Source organism: Python bivittatus, unplaced genomic scaffold (genome assembly GCF_059951505.1).
Source record: "Python bivittatus isolate LINGU-HERP-01145 unplaced genomic scaffold, Pbiv_v1 ctg000350_np1212, whole genome shotgun sequence".
In the NCBI taxonomy this organism is placed as follows: Eukaryota; Metazoa; Chordata; class Lepidosauria; order Squamata; family Pythonidae; genus Python; species Python bivittatus.
The window spans coordinates 33,908,483-33,930,859 of NW_028277074.1; the positions used below are offsets into that span (position 1 = coordinate 33,908,483).

General features: G+C 38.5%; 1 protein-coding gene across 2 annotated transcripts in view; it reads right to left on the reverse strand.

The window, feature by feature from the left end:
- Positions 1 to 22,042, reverse strand: part of GRPR (gastrin releasing peptide receptor) — a 40,345-nt gene extending 18,303 nt beyond the window's left edge. For both annotated transcript variants that reach the window (XR_015796828.1, XM_088144907.1), the window contains exon 1: positions 21,218 to 22,042. Coding sequence is in view for 1 of the 2 variants with exons in the window: in XM_088144907.1 (XP_088001033.1) it covers positions 21,218 to 21,633 (416 nt within the window). In the remaining variant the exon portion in view is untranslated. The remainder of the gene's footprint in view (positions 1 to 21,217) is intronic.
- Between the last annotated feature and the right edge of the window lie 335 nt (positions 22,043 to 22,377).

Consider the following 22,377-nt stretch of genomic DNA (forward strand, 5'->3'; position numbering starts at 1 on the left):
AATGAAATTTAGTTAGGTGTTGCAGTGATCCTGCAGTGCAGGGAACTTATCACTGCCTTATATGGGGAGTAAAGTAAGTTTAAAAAAAACTTTTTTGTTGTTGTATTTTTTTCACTTTTATGTGAAAGCACCTTTATGTATTTTCTCCTTTTTTTGGTAATAAAAAATAATAAAAATGTAATAAATAAGTGCAGATGGCAAACGATTGACTGTTTATAAGTTGTCAGCTTTGCTAACTTTGGGGTCTACTCTCCTGCAGCCATGATTACGATGCGCCCAGCCATTGCTGAAGTAGTATAAAGCCTATTCTCATTACTGTTATACTGGCACAGTGATGGTTGGGTGACTCTAGAAGATACTATAAGTTGTTATTGGGGAAATGACTTTATATACATGACTGGAGAATAATCATATTCATTGTATTTAATTTTAATTATATTTCAGTGTAGTTGAAAAGAAATTAGACACAGCTTCTGCTCTGGCCATGCTCACTATTTTTTGGCATAAAGCCACAAGCAAATCTCCTTGGCCCTGGTCTGTGAGATACTTACTGGGTGACAGTCCAGTCTGCTATCCGATTTGTTGATACAAATAAATACATAAGGTAACGTTAAAGGCTACAGGGCAACTCTAAGAAAGAAGATAGAAGGGACAAATAGAAGAAAAGACATATTTAGACTGCAGTTGTATATAAATGAGGAGACACACTGCCCACATTGAGCTAGTCTATAAGTACAGAGGGAGTAAACACCTCTACCTCAAATCAAATGCAGTGCCACTTACAATACGTCTAAGGTCATAAGCATAAGGTTAGTATTAATACTGTGTCTGTATTGCTTTTCTAATTTTCCAAAGTTTTCTGTCCTTCAGCTACACAAGAGTGCTTTGAATGTATTTTGCTGGAATTCTTAAGCTTTCTTTCTTTCATTTTCTTTACTTTTTTTTTTAATTCCAGGGAGCAGAAAGTGTTTTCAATGCACCCCTCCTAACTTCTCATGCCTTCTGACTAGGAAAAGCAAAAATTCAACTGGAGAAGTTCCTTCATGGTGGCTTCCCTTGAGATTTAACAGACACAAGGGAAACCGTGAGGCTTAAGAACCTTGGAAAGATATTAGCACCCGGGGAAAACAACCATGCCCACTCTTTTCTACTTTGAATTTAAGAAGTTGAGAAGGTTCACTTTCCATGAGAATTTCACTGAAATCCTCTTCACAAAAAAAGACCAACAAGCTATAATCCTAGCTGCTACAACGTTAATTTGTAATGATGATCATACAGAAGCAGAAGTCACTAGTCAATTTAATTTTTAGAGTGAGCTACAGGAACCAGTGTCCATCTTCAGAAATGAAATGTCCCCTTCAGATTATTTATAGGATCAGTTTTTAAATGGTTCTGGGTGTATCTTATGTCTTTTTCACAAAGACATCAGCATGGACTGAAAGAAATAGGTAATTGATCAGCAGTGGATCCCAATATGCTCACATATCTTCCCTTTATATCTGCCTGTCTTTCTGAGCCAGGCCTCCACTCAAATTTCAGTTTATTTAAGTCCAAAAGAGGCCCCATAGACGTTACTTCAAAATAAATGTGGGTGGTTGCAGCCCCACCCCTGCTCAGAAAAAAAAAAAAAAAAGGACAAAGATGAGCTGGGCTGCTAAGAGCATCCTTGGGAGTTAGTGGTAGCAATGGGGGCTGCTGGGGAGAATGTCAACAGTTTGCCTTCTAATATTTGAGAGATTTGTGACTCTCCGTGTCCTTGAATATCTGGGCATGATCAGGTATTATTTGCCACGTCACTACCTATGTTATGCTCTCTGAAATTCAGGTATGAAAAGAGTTGTCTACAACTAATTTTAATCTCTATTATAGCCTTACAGGAGAAAAACAGACATCATCCATTGCACTACTCCCATTTCTATTTTACACATTGAGAAACAAGTGCATAGAAAACGTACTATTCTAGGAACAGAATGTTCTAAGGAATGGGGGTAGAATTTACTGATTTCCCCCATCCCCTGGGAAAAATGCTTATACCTACATGTCTGGGTGTCTCTATTACCTTTGGATCATTTTATCCAAAGCAGTGTATCAGGTTATGTGTCTTTCTTTTTCAATGTGTATGTGTGTGTGAGCGTTTATGTCTCCTGAGTGCTATTTATTTGCTCTAAAAGTGAAGTGATAAACAAGATCTTAAGCAGGTATGTTAGTTTCCTCTCACAGACAAAAGAATGGCTTTTGCTTCTCAAGAGTATAGAATATGATTTTCATTGAAATAATAGTATGAAAACTATCTCTGCATAACAGATGCATAAAATAGCTTCCTTCTCTTTCTGTACATCTTTAGAGTTGAGAGCTAGATAAGAGAGATCATCATGGTCCACCAGGGCCCTTTATGACCTTGATTCAGCCACGGTTCAAAGTGAGATTTCCAAAGACAAGAAAGGAGAAGTGGTAAGATGTACATGTTCAATTCAAGCTCTGTCATGCTATGGTTTTGTGGAGAAGCCTGAATTTCCATGATTCTTCATAGGTTTTGCCTGAATGGCCATCTCATTCCCTGTTAGTCAAAGAAAACACCTGGCTGCTTTGGCTCTCTGAAATTCCAATCATTCATGTGAACTGTCTGGCATGTCCAAGATTTGGCTTGGCAAACCAAGGCTGATATATCATTTTTACCACTAGCTTGTTAAAAGATTACTTCTGCATCTAATGGTGGGTGCATCTGCTTGAAGCCGAGTTTCTTGCAGTTGCTAGAAACTTAGATGCCTGCTAGAAACTTAGACAGCCACAAATGTAAACTCTGGTTTCACCGCTTTTCTTTTCTACTTAAAACTGTCTTATTCTAGAAACTATTCCTTTCTCTAATTACAAGATTGTTGTACTTAATTTAATTTTCAGCACAGGAACCATAATATCCAACAGCCTGATGACTTTTTATTCAGCCCACCTATAGGGCTGCTAAATATCTTTGGTATTATTTAAAGCCCTTCCCCCAAAAGAATATAGCTTCCGGGAATTATTTAATTGCTTGCACTTTATTTAATCATTTTTATGCACATGCACAAAAAAGAACATTCATCCTACTTCCCTAGTTTGAATCAGATGGAATAATATAGATAACTGTTTAGTGCTGGAGAGTTAAATAGAATCAGAATTAAGAATCAGAAATAATTCTACACCAATGGGAGGCATATGGTTGCTTCTGTGTGAAAGTCACCTTTGTGGTATGAGAAGAAAAATTGCTTTCCTTTTGCTCTGCTCCAGTTAGGAGCCATGTAGTCCAGTAGCTTAAGTGTGGAGTTAAGCCAGCTTGAAATCCCTCTTGCAGGTCCACGCTAGCCTAAAATGTGGTTGACTTCTTTATCTGACTTGTTGTATAAACCCAGCCAGTGTGGTTACCGGAAATGCGGGCAGTAGAGAAATCTGCTATGTCACATTCAGTTAACCAAAGTTTACCTTGTTCTGTTGTGTTCTTATCCTCATGTATTTCTTAATAAATCTATTTTTTTTTTACTACAAATATAATGAAGCTCTCAATGGTTTTTTTTGGGGGGGGGGTTGCCACTTTTGGGAGAACATTCAGTATAAAGATAAAAATTTAAATTCAACAAAGAATGCACATTATAAGAGTAACTGAATTTACTTTAAAAAAAATAAACATGCAACTATCTAAAATAACAACAAACTAAACAGTCAAATAAAGCATCAGCTTCCTTGGGAGGGTGACTGAGGGAATTCTGTGTTGAATGTTGGTACTCATTTTGCACTGATGCCTGCTCTGTGTTTGTTATTTGCTTATGTATTTGTTTGTGTTATTTATCTGTAATTTAGATTTCTAAGGCCATCCAACTCAACACAGTGACTCAGGGCAGCTCACAAAGTAAACGAACACCATCGTACATTAAACCAGAAAAAAAGATAAAAAGGGGTCATAACAGGGGATCAGAGATATACCATAAACTAATCCACATAGTACAATCCAGATGGTCACACATTCCAGGCTGTGCCAGGGCCTGTGAAAAAGCCAGATCTTCAAGCCCCATTTAAAGAATATCAGGGTGGAAGCAGCTTGATCCTCTGAGGGAGATGCTCTTCTAGAGGGCAGGTGCTGCAACACTGGTTTCAGAATTCACTTGTTTCCTTTATTTCCTTCTCCTGTGGGCCTCTGACTTTGCTCTTGTATGAGCAATTCTTTTCCTTTAGCTTTCTTTCCAGATCTTTTTGCTTTTTCTTAATCATCACATCAGAGTGATGGCTGGTGTCCAATGGCCATGACACAGAAAGATTGTTTTAAGCTTGAAAAAAGATACTTGCACTTTCGTATATTCTACCCAATCCTTCCTGATTTTTTCTCTTTCTGCTAAGCAGATAATGGAACAGTTGTGAATGACGAAGCTTGGGAAACCAAGGGTAAATCAACATGAATATGACAGGCATCGTTACAAGAATTATGCCACAACAGTTATGGAAAAAAGGCATTGGGTCTTATTCCTGATATGGAAAACTGCATGGCCAAGTTATCTGTGGGACTGCCTCCCCCTGAGGGTACCTGCTCCTTCCACCAGGTCAGATAGGGTGGGCATGCTCCAGGTCCCTTCCCTTAAATGTTGTCATCTAATGGGACCAAGGAAGTATACCTTCTCAGTAGTGGCCTCTCCTGTGGAACACCCTCCCCTAAGATTTGGCAGGGTCCCACCCTTCTGTGCTTCCAGAAGGCCATAAAAAGCTGGCTTTTCCCCCAGGCACAGAGATAGGGTGAGGCTGGACAGCTGTTTTTTGGATTTTGGATATGGGTTTTTTTAATTGTGTCTCTCATGTTTTATTGCCGTTGCTGTGAGGTACCCAGAATGGTACATAGGATGGGTGGCCATAAATAAATAAGAAAAGAAATTGCAGCAAAATTTCAGAGTTTTGGAAAATACACAGCACACCAAATCCAGCACATAGTTCATGGATTACCCATTCCTGCCTAAATTATCAAAGGCTTTTAATCCCATCACAAGCACCATGAATTGGGCTAGAAAGATGATTGGTATAGCAATTTCACCCCTTCATGGATCATTGCCTTGTCATGGCGAAGGGGCTTGCGTAACTCAGTGAAGTCATGAGCTTTACCATGCAGGGCCACCCAAGACGGACAGGTCATGACAGAGAGTTCTGACAAAATGTGGTCCACTGGAGAAGGAAATGGCAACCCACTCCAGTATCCTTGCCAAGAAAACCCCATGGACAATGTCAAAAGGCTAAAAGATATGACACCGGAAGATGAGCCCCTCAGGTCGGAAGGTGTCCAATATGCTACTGGGGAAGAGCGGAGGGCAATTCCAAGTAGCTCCAGAAAGAGTGAAGCGGCTGGGCCAAAGCCGAAAGGACATTCAGCTGTGGATGCATCTGGAAGCGAAAATAAGGTCCAATGCTGTAAAGAACAGTATTGTATAGGTACCTGGAAGGTAAGATCTATGAACCAAGGCAAGCTGGATGTGGTCAAACATGAGATGACAAGATTGAACATCAACATCTTGGGAATCAGCGAATTGAAATGGACGGGAATGGGTGAATTTAATTCGGGTGACCATTATATCTACTACTGTGGCCAAGAAACCCTTAGAAGAAATGGAGTAGCACTCATAGTCAATAAGAGAGTGGGAAAGGCAGTAATGGGGTACAACCTCAAAAACGACAGAATGATCTCAGTGCGTATCCAAGGCAAACCATTCAACATCACAGTAATCCAAGTCTATGCCCCAACCACTGATGCCGAAGAAGCTGAAGTTGACCGGTTCTATGAAGACCTACAACACCTTCTAGAACTAGCACCAAAAAAAGATGTCCTTTTTATCATAGGGGATTGGAATGCTAAAGTAGGAAGTCAAGGAATAATCGGAATAACAGGCAAGTTTGGCCTTGGAGTACAAAATGAAGCAGGGCAAAGGCTAATAGAGTTCTGTCAAGAGAACAAGCTAGTCATAGCAAACACTCTTTTCCAACAACACAAGAGACGACTCTACACATGGACATCACCAGATGGTCAATACCGAAACCAGATTGATTATATACTTTGCAGCCAAAGATGGAGAAGCTCTATACAGACAGCAAAAACAAGACCAGGAGCTGACTGTGGCTCAGATCATGAGCTTCTTACTGCAAAATTTAGGCTTAAATTGAAGAATGTAGGGAAAACCACTAGAGCACTCAGGTATGACTTAGATCATATTCCTTGTGAGTACACAGTGAAGGTGATGAATAGATTTAGAGGATTAGATTTGGTAGAGAGAGTGCCTGAAGAACTATGGACGGAGGTCCATAACATTGCACAGGAGGCAGCAACTAAAACCATCTCAAAGAAAAAGAAATGCAAGAAAGCAAAATGGCTGTCTGATGAGGCTTTACAAATAGCTGTGGAAAGAAGGAATGCGAAAAGCAAGGGTGAAAGGGAAAGATATAAGCAACTGAATGCAGATTTCCAGAGAATAGCAAAAAGAGATAAGAAGGCCTTCTTAAATGAACAATGCAAAGAAATCAAGGAAAACAATAGAATGGGGAAGACTAGAGATCTCTTCAAGAAAATTGGAGATACCAAAGGAACGTTTAGTGCAAAGATGGGCATGATAAAGGACAAAAAAGGCAGGGACCTATCAGAAGCAGAAGAGATAAGAAGAGGTGGCAAGAAGAACTATACAAGAAAGATCTTAATGTCCCTGATGTCCATGCTGGTGTGGTCACTGACCTTGAGTCAGACATCCTAGAGAATGAAGTCAAGTGGGCCTTAGGAAGCATTGCTGACAACAAAGCTAGTGGAGATGACAGTATTCCAGCTGAGTTATTTAAAATACTAAAAGATGATGCTGTTAAAGTGCTGCACTCAATATGCCAGCAAGTTTGGAAAACGCAACAGTGGCCACGGGATTGGAAAAGGTCAGTTTACGTTCCAATTCCAAAGAAGGGCAATGCCAAAGAATGCTCAAACTATCGCACAATTGCACTCATTTCACATGCTAGCAAGGTTATGCTCAAAATCCTACAAGCTAGGCTTCAGCAGTACATGAACCGAGAACTACCGGATGTACAAGGTGGGTTTCGAAGAGGCAGAGGAACTAGAGATCAAATTGCCAACATTTGATGGATCATGGAGAAAGCACGAGAGTTCCAGAAAAACATCTACTTCTGCTTCATTGACTATGCAAAAGCCTTCGATTGTGTGGATCACAACAAACTGTGGCAAATTCTTAAAGAGATGGGGGTACCAGACCATCTTACCTGTCTCCTGAGAAATCTGTATGCGGGCCAAGAAGCAACAGTTAGAACCGGTCACGGAACAACCGATTGGTTCAAAATAGGGAAAGGAGTACGACAAGGCTGTATACTGTCACCCTGCTTATTTAACCTATATGCAGAGTACATCATGAGAAATGCCAGGCTGGAAGAATCACAAGCCAGAATTAAGATTGCAGGGAGAAACATCAACAACCTCAGATATGCAGACGATACCACCCTAATGGCAGAAAGTGAAGAAGAACTAAAGAGCCTCTTGATGAGGGTAAAAGAGGAGAGTGCAAAAGCTGGCTTGAAACTCAATATTAAAAAAAAACTAAGATCATGGCATCTGGACCCATCAATTCCTGGCAAATAGAAGGGGTAGAAATGGAAGCAGTAACAGACTTCATTTATTTGGGCTCCAAGATCACCGCAGATGGAGACTGCAGCCATGAAATTAAAAGACGCTTGCTCCTTGGGAGGAAAGCTATGGCAAACCTAGATAGCATATTAAAAAGCAGAGATGTTGCCTTGCCGACAAAGATCTGCATAGTCAAAGCTATGATTTTTCCAGTAGTAATGTATGGCTGTGAGAGCTGGACCATAAAGAAGGCTGAGCACCGAAGAATTGATGCCTTTGAACTGTGGTGTTGGAGAAGACTCTTAAGAGTCCCCTGGACTGCTAGGAGGTCAAACCAGTCAATCTTAAAGGAAATCAACCCTGATTGCTCATTGGAAAGATTGATAATGAAGCTCAAGCTCAGACACTTTGGTCACCTAATGCGAAGAGAGGACTCTTTGGAGAAGACCCTGATGCTGGGAAAAATTGAAGGCAAAAGGAGAAGGGGAACGGCAGAGGATGAGATGGTTAGATAGCATTACTGAAGCAATGAGCATGAAACTGAGCAAACTCAGGGAAGCAGTGAAGGACAGAAAGGCCTGGCACGATATGGTTCATGGGGTCACGAAGAGTCGGACACGACTTAACGACTGAACAACAAAATAGCAATTTCAACATGGATACATGCGGGAACTCCTATATGCACCACTCACACCACCACTTCTGGCCAGCCGCAATTTTCAGATTTCCTTCAAGGGATACCCCATGAAAAGTGCATAACAGTAATCTAACCATAAAATCACTAGCACCCTATATCATTGCAGCCAGGTCTCCTTCAGGCAGGAATGCAAAGCAGATGAAAAGTTCTCTTTGTCACCAATGTTATACTGCTGTCCAATGACCAGTTGAGGAGGATCCTTAGGCCACAAATATGACCCATAAGGGGGAGATGCAACTGCCTTCAGAACATATATCCTATCAAATCCCAAAGTTCCCAAAACTATGAACAGTTCCATCTTCTCTTTGTTAGGTTTAGAGCCTGTTATTGTTCAGCCTGTGAGACTAGGCTAAAGCTGCCGTAACTAAAGATGAAGCAGGCACGTAAGCAGAGGGGACAAAAGCCAGGAATCTGGTCTATGGGATCCCTTCGGGGAGGCAGATAAGAAGGAAACAAGTTCTGAAGGAAACAAGGAAAAATGTCACCTGGACCAGGCAAAGGAAGCTGGGCCTGAGCACATGGAAAAAACCCTAATCCCAGCTAATCAGCAAAACAAGGATAAAAAGGGGGATTTGGGGATAAAAAGGGGTCCTGAAGTCCTCTGCTCCTTGAGTGGTCTTTGGTTACAGAATTGGCGTCTTCCGTCCCTCTAGCTAGTGCCTGCCAGTTTAGCTGAGAAGTGTGGGTGAGTGTGTGTGTGTGTGTGCATGCGAGAAAGAGCAAATGTACATTGTAGCCAGTAAAGTTTTGCTGTTACTTTAAATTCACCGGGTCTCTGCATATTCCGAAGAACCTGATGTGCCTCAGTGTTTGGTTGAAAATTATTTGTGCATGTTTGTTATTATTTTCTCGCTGTTGAAAAGGGTTGTGTGTCTGTCTGCTCTAACCACCCCTATCTGGAAACCCCAGGGAGAAAGCAAGGGGGGCTTACAAGATCTGCATGCCTCAACAGGCTGTGAATGTGTGAGTGAGTGACCATAAGTTGAACCTGGGAGCACGTGTAACAACATTCACTCCTTTACTTCCTGTCTCACTTCATTACCATATTCAGAATTAAATATCATCAACATATTAATGACAGTTCATTCCAAAGCTGCAAATAATCCTTCCCAAATCTGCATGTGCCGCTGCATTCTGGAGCAGTTCTAGTTTCCAGATGGTCTTCAAGGGTAGCCCCATATAGAGTGCATTGCAGCCATCCAATCGGGAAGAGACCAAGATGTAGGAGACTGTGAGCAAGGCTACCTGATCCAGGAATGGGCATAATTGGCACAAGATGGATCTGTGCAAAGGCCCCCCTAGCTACAGCTGCCACCTGCTCTTGAATGGGAGCCGCAATTCCAAGAGGACCCCCAAATTGTGCACCAGTTCTGTCTGGGGAAGTACAACTCCATCACAAGTCAAATATGACACCTCTGGATTCAAAGGGGCTGAAAACCCCAAACCACTCCATCTTGCTAGAGTTGAGTCAGAGTTGGTTCCTCCCCCATCCAGACTGGGATCACGCCTAAATGACCTGCTCTGCCAGGGGTGAAAATCTATAACTGTATAGCTTTTGGCCTGTAGGACTTAATGAGTGTTATAGCTTATTCCTATAGAACAGTCTTCCCCAAGCTGATGCCCTCCAAGCTTTTAGACTACAGCTGCTATCATTGTTAGCCAGTATGGCCAATAGGTATCCTTTCTCAGGATTATTTCAGCTCAGGGCACCTGTTTGGGGAATATTGGTATAGAATCAAAATAAAATGACTGCATATCCATGAATTGAAGTATAATGTAGGTTTCTTAGGCTTCAGTATTTTGGCTCTTGAGGAGATATCTCAGAGGCAACAGAAAATAATAAATCTCTTTCTGTTACACGAAGGAAATAAAAACTCAAAGAGAAAATTCAGCTTTAGAATTAAGTCCTTGAAGACTGTTCAATTCTTATATTACTGATGTTGGAACATTAACAGCAGAAATGGAAGCAGGGAAAGTGACGGGCCAGTCATGATGTGTTTCTCAGCTCCTTTGATATAAACCAAACAATTATAATTTATAACAGTCCTGGAGCTTATTAAATTAATTCCTATTCATTGGTTTTAAATGAATGAAATTAAATAAAAATTAACACATACACATACCTAGCTTATTATAGCCTCCAAATTGCAGGGCTAAGAGAAGAAACAACTAGTTTTGTTTCATACACCATGGTAAACAACAATAGATTTCAAGGTAAATGATGAATACAAAATACACATTTTACTTATGATGAAGTTGACAAAGCTGTCTAGCCCTTAAAATGACCCAACCAACTAAGTATGTAGTTTGATGTTACATACAGCTACTTGGGTGTATATATGTTACTTTGGTAGATAGATAGATAGATAGATAGATAGATAGATAGATAGATAGATAGATAGATAGATAGATAGATAGATAGATAGATAGATAGATAGATAGGCAGGCAGGCAGGCAGGCAGGCAGGCAGGCAGGCAGGCAGGCAGGCAGGCAGGCAGGCAGGCAGGCAGGCAGGCAGGCAGGCAGGCAGGCAGACACCTCTTGACATCCTTTATTCTGGTTTTGATTCTTTGGACTGAAAATAGTACCCAGGAATAAATAATGATAATGCCTTTCTCAAATGAGGCTAATTCTATCCACAGCCCTCTCCAATTGTTCTGTTTTACGGGAGCGGGACTTGGTGTTATAATTCCATTCCATATTTATTTTGTTCTGACAGTGGAGATCTGGTTTGCTCTTGGGATTGGTAGGAATTTTGGATAAACACTCAATACATCCATTCCTGTTTTGTCGACATAAATATTTATCTTTCCTCGCACAGTGCAGGCAATGAGCCCTTTGGCCTACACCCACAAATGCCATTTACTTTGCAGAAGGATAAATGTGTAATTCAAAATAGGTCTGGGATCTGTAGCCCTTACCCCCTGCTTTCAGTTCAGAGCGCTCTGGTGTTTGTGCTGAGTCTCTTAGTCAGAGAGAGGAAGCAGTGCAAACCCCAAAGCCTCAGCCACTGGCGGCTATGCAAGCAATGGAGGATGTCAGTTTCTGCAAGTCAATCACATCTAGCTGTACTTAGGCCAAGCATGGAATGTAATAAATCCTATTAAGCAACAATCACTGGGAAACAACTTTCTAAGAACTTAGTCCAACAGCTTTTACTGTTGGGGGAAGTCTTTGTTTTTATTCAAAGCTTTAGGGAAGTTGTTTCTTGGTGACCAGTCACAAACACATATGGATTCAGGATTTATTTTAAAGGCAAAACAAAATATAACAAATGTATTACATTTATATTCAAAACAACCCAGTAAGATAGGATGAGCAGAGTGAAGGACTAGCCCATGGATCACCCAGTGAACTTAATGGATGAGTGAGGATTTGTTTGCAATGCCCAGCTTCTAAGCTCTGATCACTTGTAGAGAACCACAGAGAAGATCTTGGAGAAACTATGCAGAGACATTTTCAATAATGGTTTCATTCTGAGCCACCCAGAGTTACCCAATGGGGGACATGGGCAGCATACAAATGTAACAAACAAACAAACAAACAAACAACATGTACAAAAACATGCCTTAAGCTTGGGAAACAAGGAAAACATTGGGAAGAAAGTCAGTCTGGCTCCATCCTAAATCTCTGGGGTATAAGTGGGAGGGAAGAAAAAAACGTAGCCAGTCTTTCAAGATTCTGTTACCATGGCCTGTATCAATAAAGTAGAATTCCAGTCAAATGTGTAGAGTCAGTTCTGGTCTGTCCTACCTTGAAGGGCTGATATCACTACACTATATGGGCTATAAACAATGAGGTGTAATAGGAAGATTTGCCCTGCTGGTCTGCCTATCAAGGTCATTCTTTGAAAGATTTTAGCTCTAGACCTAAAAGTTCTTCAGATTGCAATAAACCCAATTCACATTTTCTGGACTAAGGTGCAGACTGGAAAACAATTATTTTATGAATTTCACTCATCTTGAATTTTGCCATGGATCAAAAACTGCACACAGAAATGAGTGTGCTAGGAAAGACATGTTCAGAGAGACCTGAGTACAAGTCTAAATGGATGTTTTTGTGCATTTTGAAAAATCAGAGACAGAACACCCGTAAACACCTGTACAACTGACACAGAATGATTTTTTTTTTTTTTACCCATAGTAGGCTCATTCTGTATTTCACTGCTTTTTATTATCTGATTTGGCAGGTAATAATCTAGGTGCTGCATGTGCATTAAGTTCTCCATAGATAGCAGGTTTGCAATGGAGACCTTAAAAGCACTCAGTAGTGCTTTTACAATGAAGTCAATAAAGTAGCTTAGAAGCAGGAAGTAATCAAACTGAGATATGTTTGAAGAGGCAAACTCCTAGACATTTTTACAGCTTCACAATATTGATTCTGTTCTGTGTGTCCACTACCAAACAGATGCTTTCAACACCGATCTTTGGTTGAGAGGAGAAGAGAGTGACTGATTTCTGGCATTCTGCCTCTCTCCTCAACAGGTAATTGTTTTCCCTTTCAAGTGATTATTTCTCTTGTGCACTCCTGTGGATTCATAGCCCACAGCCAAATCACTGGATGACAGAGTTACTGTCTTCCTAAATATTGATCAGTACCATTTTTTCCCCAAAATAAATTCCTTGCTTTTTCTCCTCCTTCTTCTCTATCACCTGGCACAATATGGCATGTCATACTAAGATACTGGCAATGCCATATCAAGATTCTGGCAAGAACACTCTGCTGTAATATTGAAGTTTTAAACATCTTAATGTGTAAATTAATAACCTTTCTTCAAGCATAAGAAATGTGTTGTTGGACTCTTACTGCTAATCTAGTTTAGTATCCCAGACCCTAAACACTGTACTAGTGGCTGGGTGTTGGCCGAGGACTCATCTACCCTCAACCATGGAAACTCATTAACGGTCAATCACCGTCTCTCAGTTCAGTTTACCTTATCAGGTTGTTATGAAGTAGAGAGGAAGGTACTAGATGTATACCACATTGTGCTCTCAGAGGAAAAGTAGGATATAATATAAATAAATAATCACTTTTAAAGTATTTCAATTGGAAGTGAGTACGTATGGGGCAGTGAAACTATTGTGTGATTACTGTAATCTTGTGTTTCATTCTTTCCCATCTCCATTTCCTTTGGGTAATATCTTTTTAGACTGTGAATCTGAGGGCAGGGCCTGTTCATTGTTTGCTGACAACTCAGAAGTGAAGTATAGGTACTCCTCGGTTAACAGCCACAACTGAGACTCGCAACTCCATCACTAAGCAATGCAGTTGTGAAGTGAAACATCATGTGACAACACCCAACTTACAAGTCAGTTCCACTGCAATCATTAGGCAAATCACCCATGGTCATTAAGGGAGACGTGACCACGACTTGTGGCTTCTTGCCTCTCCATTGACTTTGCTTGTTGGAAGCCAGCTGTGAAGCTCACAAATGGTGATCATGTGACTGTGGGATGCTGTGGCCATCATAAATGTGTGCTGGTTGCTATTCTATTAATTGGTCCAAATCAGAATTGATGCCAGTAGGTAAAAATTTAGTTACCCATCTGTTTAAGAAATATCAATCTACTTCTTATAGATTGATCTGTACCAAATCTATTAAATATTTAGGTATGTGCATACTAAAAGATATAACTCAGTTAGTAACATCTAATATAAAGAAAATATGTAATGGAGTTTCTTTAGATATGGATAGATGGGAGTCATTAAACCTCACCCTTTGGAGAAAGGTGAATGCTCTCAAAATGAATTTCATTCCCAGATTAATTTATCTTCTGAGAGGAATTCCTGTTCAAATATCTGGAAAATATTTTCAGAAAATAAATTCTTTGCTTAGAAAAATGTTATGAGGCTCTTTGAATTCTGAGAATATCTTTACAGAAAATGCAACTACCGATTAATGAGGGAGGATTCAGTTTTCCAAATCTGAAGCTATATCATCAAGCTTACCTATCGTCAAGTATTAAATAGTAGAATCCAACAATGGTGTTAATTTTCCAATTTGGGCAACATATATAGGACCTTTGGTTGGATGGACAGTACAGGATCTAAATACAACAGAACTCTAATATCTCTGGAAATGATTATGTCAGTTAGAAAGCTATGGTGTGTAATGTCTAATAAAAAAAAAGATTTGATCCTTTTTCCCATGCTAAACTGACTTTATGGGGAAACCCAACATTAAAAACTGGGAAAAAGATGGTGATATGGAAAAATTGGATGGAAGCAGGGATATTGACTTTGGATCAATTGATAGATGATGAAGATGAATTAATTTTGCTAAGAGATAAATATCATCAGATGTATCCCAATGGCAATATTTACAGCTACAACATTTGTTAACAACATTGTTTGGACCAGCAGCATTTTCAGCTTCTGAGACATCTGAACAATGCGTTAAATCCTTTAGAACTAAAAAGCCTACTATTAGCTTTTATAGATGTTTGTCATCAATAAATCAATTTGATATGCAAATGTTAAGGGGTGAGCGGAATAAAGAATTAAAGGTTTCTATATTGCCTAGACAATAGGAGAGAGACTTAACGTTAAACTATGACTTATACAACAAAAAATAATATTTAGAATTTACTGGACTCCATTACATTTGTATAGAAAAGGATTGTCAAAAACAGCTTTTTGTTGGACATAAAATAAGGACAATGCCTCTTTAAAGCAAAAAATTTTACAATGTCCTATACTTATTAAGTTTTGGGAGAAAGTAGGGGACTATATAAATAAAATTGCGCAAAACTTTTCAGAGGATAATATTATTTTGAACTATATACCTAGTACATGGAATTTGACATCTGGACAATGTAAATGGATTCTCCATGCCCTTACTATGGCCAAAAGACTGATATTGCAGCATTGGAAAGAGAACTCTATGGCCTCTTTCACACAATTCTGAAGACCTGATTGCACTTGCCACCTATGAGCGGATTGCCTATAGATGTAGGCTTTGTATGGACAAGTATAATGAAATATGGGACTCATTTATACAAAATACAGTAGGTTAAAAAAAAAAAGATAGTCACATAAATGTATTGGAAATATATATGCATCTGAATAATATTTGCATTAGATAAATATATATAGATTTGTAACTATTTACTGTTATTTATTTATTGTTTATTTATTAAATTTGTATGCCGCCCATCTCCCCTGGAGGGTGACTATTATAATGATACAACAAAAGAAAAAAAACATAGCACAGTGTATTTTTGTCACTTTTTTGGAATAGCACTTTTCAATGTTTTTTTCTTGTTCTTGACAGTGAATTATTATTTTTATGTTTTATGTTTTGTGTTTTGTTTTTCTTTTGTTTTTCTTTTTTGTTATTAATTAAAAAGCAATAAAAAAATTATTTAAAAAATGTGTGCTGGTTGCAAAGTGCCTGAATCACAATCATGTGACTGCAGGAACACTGAGATGGCCGTAAGTTCAAGGACCGATCATAACTCTGCTTTTTCACCACTGTCGTAAGTTTGAATAGGCTCTGAATGAGGCAGTCGTTAACCAAGGACTACCTGTACTTAAAATGCTTTAAATAATATCTATATTGCCTTATCTGAGCCACAGCAGTCAAATTTCAGGAGAGATCTATGGTAAAGGACTGTATGCTCTGTTTACTTTACTGAATGCCTAGCAATATTTCCATCATCTGTGGCTGGGACCTCGTAATCTTGGTGTTTAACATGCAAGAATATTTGTGTTTCCCTTGATAATTAGGGAAATGTTAAGGACACGTGGATATTGTTCTCTGCACGATTTCTATCTAGATGGCAATGTTTAAGTTTAATCATACCTCTTAATTCTGTTTAGCTTTATCTTTAAATTCCCAGAGTTAAATTTCCTTTTAATTATAAGCTTACTTATGTTGAACACTGATTTTTCTTGAGTTCTAATGTTACGCTTTTTATGACTCATATCAATATATGATTCATGATATTTTTCATTTTTTCTAATTGATCTCCTATATTTCTCTTGCTTGCTTCTTGCAAAAGAATTCAATATTTTTGGTTTTGAGGTGGTAGTGGTGGTTTGCATATTCTGTCCTCATTTGTTTGAATCCTAGTACGATTTATGCACAAAAATATGCTTTAGTGCACCCTGTCATTATTCTCTGTATACTCAGTGAAGTATTTGCAAAAGGAAAATATTTAGCTCCCATTGCCTATGCAGTAGTTCTCAAACATTTTGGTCTTAGGACCCCTTTACATTCCTAAAAATGATTGAGGACCCCAAAGAGCTTTGGTTTATGTGGATTATATCTACTGATATTTATTACATTAGAAATTAAAACTTAGAAATGTTAAAAGATTTATTTATTAGACTGAAAGTCTCTCGGAGGCCTCCAGGGGCCCCTAGACCACACTGAGAACCACTGGCCTATTGTTATGCATGGATGTTTATTATGATTTTATGATTTTTATTTCCTTGGCAGATTCATTATTCTATCAATAGCAAATTCACATCTGACTCACAATATGGATTTTAAAGTAGACACGATGCTTTGTATTACGCCTTAACATGTCTAAGATGGGGGGGGGTGGTAAGAACTTTGTAATAGCAGTAATATAATTGACCTGATATCTTCAAGGAAGTAAATAAAGATAACTTTTTCACAATCTCTCTATCTTTCTGATAAGCGACAATAACTCAGAACTCAGTCTGTACAGCAGATTTTATCTTTCAATTTTGAAGTCAACATAACAAATGTTCAGCTATTGGGGAATACAGCTTGCCATCGACCTATTAATTGGAAAATATTTAGATTAAATGTCTCTGGCAAAGGGTTAGCATACACACATCTGCAGCACATCCCCTCCCTCATTATACTTTAGCAATTTTTGAAAAATAAGTTCCATGATTAAAAATAAATATATAATTATGTTAATTCAAATCCATTTTAATTTAACTTTTCACTTCTTTTTATGTCCAAAGTGTACATGTTAATTTATTTTTTGCTTATAACATCCATTTTACTCTCTGATACCAGAATGCCTGCTATTTTCAGTCACCCCCTTCACCAGCACTGTCATTTATAATTACTTGTCTTCCTTTTAATTTTATAGAATGCTTTATCTTGAAAAATGTGTCTGAACTTTATTCTTAGTTCCAATTCCCTGGCGGCCTCAGTTTATTCACAGTAGTTTATAATACAATCTCGGACTCAAGGGAATCTTCCTTTTCCATATGAGATCCAGAACCACCTTTCATCAAGTTCCAACTAATATTTTCAAGGATGTTTAATTTCCAGAAATAGAAGACTCAATTCTATTCATAAATCCTTTTTAAGTTAACACTGAGACTGCCTCTCCAGGTTAATAAATACATTTTGAAATCAGCCTATAGAAAAGGTCAGAATCTTCCAAATGTTTCTGAGGGCTTTTCTGCATTTGAACGTTCAGGCGTTAGTCTCCTAGGTGTAGACCAGCTGGAAATGAAGCTGGCTTAAGAAATCCTTTCCCAGATTTCAATTCTTTCCTCCATTCTGGCCATTGTGATAGCCAGGTGGTTGTTATTTTATTTGTTTGTTTGTTAATTTATTTTTGGGTGGCTGTTCACCTGGCTCCCAATGCATGGATTCCTCTGCTTCTTTCCCCCTCCTGTCCACACCAGAAAAGCAAGCAGCAATTGCTTCCCCTACAGTGGGCATGTCTTTTGAGGGCTGGTTAAAAACAAACAAAAAACCCCAGAACATGTTTACAGTTCTTCTTCTCACTTGGATTACAAAGTCCAGCTTTTCCTGGCAGGCAGCCCAGTACAAAATGGCCACTGAAGGCTGAGAGCACTAGAGCATACACCAGCCAACTGGTACAAGGGCATTTATTTAAGATAAAAGGTACTGCAGCAGGTGGACTGGGTTGCTCCAGTTGTGCCAGCAAAACTTTGCTGAGAGGACAAAACTCAGTGGAGATCACCTTTCCGGCATGATGAAGGTAGGGAGAACATGATGTTATCCATTCCTGCCTTCTGACTGTGGTGGATGGCCCATCCTGGAGCTGGGGCAAGCACAAAGTGCAGATTACTCCTAACTCTTCCTTACTAGCTGCCTTGCACACAAAATCCAACCCAGCATATTCAATGAGCAAGAGAATGTGGCTCCAGTTGAATAACTGAGTGAATGTTCATTACAATAAAGTAAGACAAACAATGGATAAACAGGAGACCTAGGACTGGGTAGCTTAGAAGGTTTTTGGGGATGTCTTCTGATAAGACCTTCTCATTCATGGATTTTTTTATGGAGACATGGGCAGATGATGTTATCTTCCTTTTGAAACATTCCCATATCTTTTCATGATTTCTTCCATCCTTTTATGGGCATACAGTGACACATACAAGCCATTCAGGAAGAGCTACAATATTTGCAAATCCCTTTAGCAGGTAGTGCTAAGATCCAGGCATCTGAAATCCTCCTTGAACCAGGCCCCATATAGAGAGCACTGAACCTTTGGACAGCCTTTGCTATAGGTGCTTTCCATACGGGTACCATTCCCATCAGCCCCAGTCAGATAGCCAGTAGTGAGGGGGAATGGAAGTTTTAGTCTGAAAAGCACCATGTTGGAGAAGCTTGATCAGCTGATCCCTAACTTCTATGTATAGATAGATTTTCAGCCCATATATGGAAGCCCTATATATCATGCACAGAAGTTCCTTTTAGTAGCTCCAAGGAAACTTTAGTGTACCTAATTCTGTTTTGGATTGATACAGAAACAGGTCTATTTCTTCACGTGACTGGAGAGTATAAGGTTATCAGAATTTATTTCAATCAAAAATAAGTGCATTTGTTTTTCCTTCATAACTGAACAGCGTTCCTCATATATCAATACTAAATATTAATTTTTATAAACTTCTGTACCCCATTTTTACAAGTTACTGAAAATCCATGCACACATTTATCATTTTCTACAAGGTGTACTGCTACACTCATCTTCTATTGTGACCGTGGTAAACTCCTACTACCTGATCGTCATATTTGTAGAAGCCGCTCAGATTTATTGTGCATGTTAGAAGCTGCCTATGGTCAGCTAGCTGGGTGTGGCTGTTTTTCATATTTTTAGAAGCGTGACAACTTGCCTGTAGAGATATTTTTTTAAATCAGCATTTCTAAAGAAGATATTTCACCTTCCAAAGGAAATAGTACAGTCCAGAATTCTTTCAGTTCATTCTAGATAATGTGTGGAATTGCTTTGTGACAGCTGTGTGTGTGTTATGTGTGTCCTTTTAAAGGACTTCATTATTACAAAAAAAATAATATACTGGCTTTGAAACACTGAGGCTTTGAATCACAAATTCATTCCTCATGTAGTCAGATGACCAGATGATGGGATTAAGTAGAAAGGATTTTAAACATGTTTTGTTTATGAATCTCTTTGAAACAACTCTGTAGCTAATACTAAATTAAGTGTCTCTTTGGTGTAACCCAAGATAATAATATTTCATTACAGGCTTAATACCAGTCCTTACATTGTCTGAGCCAGTTCTACCTCCTGGGCATGCAATTGAATTATTGAGTTGGATGAAAAGGTTTCATAGAGATCTACAGATCTGGCACAAAATCACAGCTTTGGAGAAACACCTATAGCTGCTCATTTCAGTTTTCTTCCCTAAATTAGAATAGTTAGTTGTTTACATACTGCTCAGTAAACAAAAACAAACCCAAAATAATCCCATACTTACTTTGAAAGGGTACCAATGTGATTTCTTTGTCATATTTGTTTTGGACCAAGAATTCTAGATTTTAGACAATTAATATATTGATAAAAGGACATCATGTTTTGAAAAAAATAATTTTAAAGAAAAATCAATTTAATCACGAAGAGGTACTACTTTATGGTTGAATCTCATTAGTTTTGGTAGCAATGAGCTTATTTATCTATCTTATATATAACTAAATGGGAAAACTACTAGACAGACTATTCATTTTCTTTTCTAAATAGATGCCCAGTGAGTTGGTTAATATGAATTATTTTTGTTCATACAGTTAACCTTATCTTAAGAGATTTGTTAACTAAAGAGACCGTGCAAAGCTCCCCAAAGTTCTGTCCACTGTTCTCCCTGCTCCAGATACACACCAACCATTTTTTAGGAAATCTTTTATAAAAATAGCTTAAGAACTTTTTAAATTCTGCAGAAAGAAGATTAATGCACAACATCTGCTTCCTTTTGTTCTACACTATTCATTCGAAATATCTGAATAAAAAGCATTTAGCACTAAATAAAGCTGTTCCTTCTATGACCATGAGTTTCATTAAACACCCAAGATTTGCAGAAAAATAGATGAATGCAGGCTTTAACTCAATTCATCACAACAGGGAAATATAATTTACCAACTTGTTAATTGTAATTTATCTTAAATTGGTTTATCTGTAAGGAAACCTTACTTTTTTCAACACAATACATTTTAAATGCTACAAACATATTTAGAATATTTCTTAGATTTTTAGTTAAAAATGAAATGGGTAAATAATAATCTTCCACCTCTTGGCTTATCAAGTGTTAGTGAAAGTTGTTTGCACTGGCTTAAAAATGTTAAAAGCAATTTAAAGTTGCAACTCTACATCTATACATTTAGAGATGTAAATCCCATTAACCTCAGGGAATTTACTTTTAATAAACTTGTATCAAATTGCATTATAATGATAGTTCAGCACAAAAAAAAAGCATTAAAGTGAAAAGATATAGCAGCTATCTCACTTGGAAAGTTAACTAACTCATCCTGTTTCACTTGTAGCTTTAAGTGATGATTCTAAGCAATCAAGGGTGATTTCCTTGGCTTGTCACTGTAAATTAGTCATAATCTTTTCCTTGATTACATTTCAGTCACTTTAAAACAACTGCAGCCCATGTTTGGCTTCAGATCATACAACTGAATCTCTAGAGATGTTCAGAAAGGCACTTACCTGTCCGCAGAGAGAGCCATGAGGGTGAAGACTGACACCCCCACTGAAGTAAGCTGGATAAAAGGGATAAGTTTACATCCAACTCGACCAAAGAGCCATTCAGGAGACAAGAATCTACTAGCATCCACAGGAACACAGGTGATCAAAAGAAGCAAGTCTCCAAAAGCCAGACTGGAAATGAACAAATTAGGGACATTTCTCATAGACTTTACTGTACAAAAGATTTTGATCAGGGTGATATTGCCAACCAGCCCAATCAAAATGATGATCCCATAAATAGCAGGAATTGCATATAGGAATCTGTAATAAAACAAGTCCTCACCCGAGAGAGAGAAATTAGTATGTTGATCAGTAGAGACATTACAAAGAATAAAGTCACTGAATTCCGTATCTAGAAAAATGCAATCCTCAGCCATTCTCGGGATTTGGCTAGAAAATGGATGCTCAGTTTAAACGGAAAAAGCATGTGCAAATTATTTTGAGTTGTTTTTCTTCTTCCTCAATAATTATTGGTAGAAGCGATATATGTGATGTCGCTTATAATGAAAGGAAAGACACTCATAATAAATATGCTCATTCGAATGAGCAAGTATCAACATAGTATCATTTCTAAAACTCTTCTCTTTCTGTATGAGGATGGTGAATAAATATTTTCTTAGTTTGTCAAGAGCAAGAGATGCCATTGATGCAAAGCGATCCAGGTCCAAGATCTATGCAGTTTTCACTGCCAAAATATACAGATCATATTTTGCAAGAACAGGTGGTTCTTGCTGCCTTCCTCATCTTTTCAGCCTGCACTGTAGGCTGCCTTTACAGCAAAAGTAAGGAGCAGCTCTTTTAAACACACAAATGCTAGAGGCAGGATCTTTGGAACGTCAGCAGTGCTTGCTCGACTTTGCACAATATTGCAAGCTTCCTTGAATGGGTACAATAGATGTTGGAAATTTGCTGCCTGTTTTTTGGGGCATGCCAGCCACCTACTGGAGAACTTCATCACTGCCCCACCAAATAGAGTCCTGAATCTGTTGGAAATATTTTTGTTTTACTGTTTCTCTGTAGGATGTATACATGAAAAAAGCCTCACAATCTTTATAGCTTAAGGGAAAAGAAAGAAAGAAGAAATAAGGTGATGCTTTACAAGTGTGATTTAGCCAAAGGCT